Raw genomic sequence first — 2,637 nt, forward strand, 5'->3', positions numbered from 1 at the left:
AGGAACCCACCAGAGAGATGTCCCCGTCCTCTGTATTCCCGGGATCCCACCCAGGAAGATCTCACCGTCCCCCACCATGATCAGGTGGGTGGAGTTGAGGGGCGGGAACATAAAGTGAGGGAACGCTCTGACATGTGGAGATGACGTGTGGACTCTACAAGATGAGATCTTCTATGTGATGTCACATCATAAATACTTCTATGTCACAGATGAGACTTTCTGCCGTTCTGTTGGTTTAGGGTGAAGATCTGATGAAGATGAAAGTTGAGGGTGAAGTAGAAGAGACGTATGTGAGGGATGATCAGCGATATACGGAGGAGGCCGGAGTGATGAGGACGTCCATAGAGGAGGACACGCCTACACAGATCAGCACAGGTGACCCCGAATATATTCTTCAGGTTGGGGTGAACCAACCCGCTCATGTCCTCCAATAATCTTTCTTTCTATTTGTAGTCCATGGACGGGACATCGGGAAGATCTCAGAGGAACGTCTCACGTGGCCTCCAGAAGATGAGGACATCACACAGTATAGTCCAGGAGAAGACCATAATGTCCATCAGGTGCCCCACGATGTGGATGGATCATCGTATTCCTCTTATCCGGAGGAGCCTCAGACTGGGAGGGGCGGGGCCTTCCTCCCAACACTTGTGGTCCATAAACAATCTGACACGGGTCAGAAGTCCTATTCTTGCCCTGAGTGTGGGAAAAGTTTTTCACAGAAGGCCTATCTTTCGAGGCACGAGAGATCTCACACGGGGGAGAAGCCGTATTCTTGCCTTGAGTGCGGAAAAAGTTTTGCGCGAAAATCAAATCTGGTCATTCATCAAAGATCTCACACCGGGGAGAAGCCGTATTCCTGTACCGAGTGTGGGAAAAGTTTCCATTTGAAAAACACACTCATCGGACATCAGAGAACCCACACAGGAGAGAAACCGTATTCCTGCCCTGAATGTGGAAAATGTTTTACACACAAGTTCCATCTTCACATGCATCAGAGAACTCACACTGGGGAGAAGCCATATTCTTGCCCTGAGTGTGGGAAATGCTTTTCATGGAAGTTCTGTCTTTCCGTACATCAGAGATCTCACACAGGGGAGAAGCCGTATTCCTGCTCGGTGTGTGGGAAATGTTTTTCACAGAAGTCCCGTCTTTCCATACATGAGAGATCTCACACAGGGGAGAAGCCATATTCCTGTTTGGAATGTGGGAAAAGTTATTCACAGAAGTCCGTTCTTTCCATTCATCAGAGATCCCACACAGGGGAGAAGCCATATTCTTCTATTGAGTGTGGGAAAAGTTTCCAACTGAAACAAACATTCTTCATATCTCACACTGGAGAGAAGCCATATTCTTGTCCTGAGTGTGGAAAATGTTTTGTTGAAAAATCAGTTTTAGATGAACACCAAAAATCTCACAGAGATGAAAAGCCGTATTCCTGCTCGGAGTGCGGGAAAAGTTTTTTACAGAAGTACCATCTTTCCAGACATCAGAGATTGCACACAGGTGAGAAGCCATAATTCTGCATTATGTGTGGGAAAAGTTTTTTTAAACGTGAGTCCCTGTCTTGTTTGTCCCTTCCCCGCATCCTTACTATCTGACCCGGAGTCATTAAGGAAGTGTAGAACTTCTTGTGTTGGGAAGATGGCAATTAATGAGGGGAGGAACGTGAGATCCTCCGAGACAAATCTGACCGATGTGGGCGGAGTCCTGGGTGAGGTGAACCAACCAATAATCTCTTTTTTTCTCTTTGTAGTCCACGGACGGGACGTCGGGAAGATCTCAGAGGAACGTCTCACGTTGTCTCCAGAAGATGAGGATATCACACAGCATAGTCCAGGAGAAGACCATAATGTCCATCAGGTTCCCCACAGTGTGGATGGACCATCGTATTCCTCCTATCCTGAGGAACCTCAGACTGGGAGGGGTGGAGCTGTCTTTCCAACAATTCATGTCCATGAACAATATCACGTGTGTCAGGAGTCTTATTCCTGCTCTGAGTGTGGAGAATGTTTTGTCCAAATATCAGATTTACGCAGACACCAAAAATCTCACTTGGGTGAAAAACCATATTTGTGCTCTGTGTGTGGGAAAGGTTTTTCACAAAAGTACCATCTTTCCAGACATCAGAGAACTCACACGGGGGAGAAGCCGTATTCCTGCTCGGAGTGCGGGAAAAGTTTTTTACAGAAGTACCATCTTTCCAGACATCAGAGATTGCACACAGGTGAGAAGCCCCATTCCTGCACTGAGTGTGGGAAAGGTTTTTCACAGAAATCAGATCTCGTTATACATCATAGATCTCACACGGGGGAGAAGCCGTATTCCTGCAATGAGTGTGGGAAATGTTATTCACACGTGAGCCATCTTTACGCTCATCGGAAATCTCACAATGGTACGAAAGTATTCCGACCCCAAGTGCAGCAAACGTTTCTTACAGAAGTCTCGTCCTGCCAAACATCAGAGACCCCACACAACCCCTGAGGTGTCTTAGTGTCCTGCGTGCGGGAAATGTCTCATCAGAGATCTGACACTGGGAAGAAGCGCACATTGATATACACCTCAGAAAACACGTGGCTGACCTCTCCTCTGGTCAAAGTTGACTTAAGACTTCATAGTTGTGTCTGGTTTCCTCTGCGG

At 47.1% G+C, this 2,637-nt stretch overlaps 1 protein-coding gene across 1 annotated transcript in view; it reads left to right on the forward strand.

Annotated features, from left to right (window-relative positions):
• LOC108803563 (zinc finger protein OZF-like) overlaps positions 1-2,481 on the forward strand; it is a 5,611-nt gene extending 3,130 nt beyond the window's left edge. Inside the window, exons 4-6 of the mRNA XM_018575394.1 lie at positions 345-375; positions 454-1,296; positions 2,093-2,481. Of these exons, the coding sequence (XP_018430896.1) occupies positions 345-375; positions 454-1,296; positions 2,093-2,481 (1,263 nt within the window). The remainder of the gene's footprint in view (positions 1-344; positions 376-453; positions 1,297-2,092) is intronic.
• Positions 2,482-2,637: the final 156 nt, after the last annotated feature.

This window comes from Nanorana parkeri, unplaced genomic scaffold (genome assembly GCF_000935625.1).
Source record: "Nanorana parkeri isolate BGI_ZX_2015 unplaced genomic scaffold, ASM93562v1 scaffold3873, whole genome shotgun sequence".
In the NCBI taxonomy this organism is placed as follows: domain Eukaryota; kingdom Metazoa; phylum Chordata; class Amphibia; order Anura; family Dicroglossidae; genus Nanorana; species Nanorana parkeri.